Source organism: Moschus berezovskii, chromosome 4 (assembly GCF_049115385.1).
Source record: "Moschus berezovskii isolate FMDL1 chromosome 4, NW_MosBer_1.0, whole genome shotgun sequence".
NCBI lineage: Eukaryota > Metazoa > Chordata > Mammalia > Artiodactyla > Moschidae > Moschus > Moschus berezovskii.
This window is the reverse complement of record NC_142463.1, coordinates 114,671,678-114,673,641: the sequence shown is the minus strand read 5'-3', so window position 1 is coordinate 114,673,641 and position 1,964 is coordinate 114,671,678. Positions and strand designations below refer to the sequence as shown.

The window sequence follows — 1,964 nt, the reverse complement described above, 5'->3', positions numbered from 1 at the left end:
ACTCCTTTCTCCTCCTCCTCTCAACTCTGATGCTTACATTCCCTTGTTCACAACTTGGATTGTCCTCCCCGTTTCTTACTATAGTGGAAACTAAACTGTGTTCTCCCAATTACCTGTCTCTCTTCCTGACTTCATTCTTAGAAAGGACTACTGGGGTCAGCAAAAAGATTACTGTGGCAGGACTTGAGTGAACAATTTCAGTGGAGAGATCACAGCACAAATTGTCCTGCAGTTCTCTGAGGGTGTGATGACATATTTGGACCACATTCTTTCTCTGAATTGAGGTTTCAAGATTCGAAACTCAACTGAAATACTGCGTAAAAGTTATTGGTGGCCCTGTCACTAGCTCCAGTGATGACTGATCAAAGTTCATCTTTCAGATTATTTCCTTCTGCTATATCATTGCCCCTCCAAACTCTCATCTTTATAGTTTTCTTGACCTGCACTTCATTAGTAAGCCTCTTGTTCCTAGAGTTTGTTTTAAGTGGTAGACCTCATTACCGATTGGGACACAAGGCATTACTCTTTCCTGGCCCTCTCTTTCCTTTCCCAACATCAGCGCTGTGAGCATTTGCTCAGAAGTCTCCATGTGCAGGGGAAGTTTGCATGTGTAAACCCCACAGAGGCAACCATAGTTTTCTCTTTCTATTCAGGGGGTCATATATGTGAGCTTGCTGGTCACAAAGGGGGAACTGGGCTCACTCAATTCAGCTATCGTTGTCCCTTACTATGAAGTCCAGTTGCTGATGGGAATTTTCCCCTTGATGACTGCCTCTCTCTCTTGCTTTAGGACACTGATATAGCAGAATGCAGAGAAAGAACTTCACAGAGGTGGCAGAATTCATCTTCCTGGGATTCTCCATCTTTGGAGATCACCAGATAACCCTTTTTGTGGTTTTCCTCACAACCTACATTTTCACTCTGACTGGGAACATCATTGTTGTGACTGTCATCTGCGTTGACCACCACCTCCACACTCCCATGTACTTCTTTCTGAGTATGCTGTCTAGTTCAGAGACGGTGTACACCCTGGCCATCATCCCACGGATGCTTTCTGGTCTCATTTTTGATAACCAGCCTATCTCTTTGGGAAGCTGTGCAACTCAGATGTTCTTTTTTGCCACCTTGGCTGCTACTAATTGCTTCTTGCTCACAGTAATGGGCTATGACCGTTATGTGGCCATCTGCAAGCCCCTGAGGTACACAGTCCTCATGAGCAGACGAGTGTGTGCTGGGTTAGTCTGTGGGTCCTTTGGCACTGGTCTTGTTATGGCAGTTCTCCATGTAACGGCCATGTTCAACTTGCCCTTCTGTGGCACCGTGCTGGACCACTTCTTCTGTGACATTTACCCAGTCATGAAACTTTCTTGTATTGATACCACTATCAATGAGATCATTAATTATGGTGTAAGTTCATTTGTGATTATTGTGCCTGTTGTCCTGGTCTTCATCTCCTACATCCTCATCATCTCTTCCATCCTTAAGATACCCTCAGTCGAGGGCCGGAAGAAAGCCTTCGCCACATGTGCCTCCCACCTCACTGTGGTCATTGTCCACTACGGCTGTGCCGCCATTGCCTACCTCAAGCCCAAATCGGAAAATGCAATAGAAAAAGATCTTCTTCTCTCTGTGACCTACACCATCATCACTCCCCTGCTGAACCCTGTTGTTTACAGTCTTAGGAACAAGGAGGTCAAGGATGCCCTGCGTAGAGCTGTGGGCAGAAACATTTCTTAACAGATTGAATTGTTTTGTCAGGAGACCTTTGGCTCAGTGTAATGTGTCTACTCACAAACATGCCATGATACACAAGTTCATCAAATACAATGTTGTGTGGAGAATAATGTCAAAGAGTTGAAATGCTTTTCTTTCTCATGCTCTAGGGGCAAAGCAGAAAGCAAGGTTTTTGCTCTGATGAATTTTGTTACCAGATACAAGAATCATTCCAAGCCAGAGTAAGACTA

The 1,964-nt window shown here is 44.7% G+C and overlaps 1 protein-coding gene across 1 annotated transcript; it reads left to right on the top strand.

Moving 5' to 3' along the window:
• The first annotated feature begins 807 nt into the window (after positions 1-807).
• LOC129540851 (olfactory receptor 10J5) lies at positions 808-1,737 on the top strand. The gene has a single exon (XM_055402294.2). The coding sequence runs from the start codon at positions 808-810 to the stop codon at positions 1,735-1,737; it is 930 nt and encodes a 309-aa protein (XP_055258269.2).
• Positions 1,738-1,964: the final 227 nt, after the last annotated feature.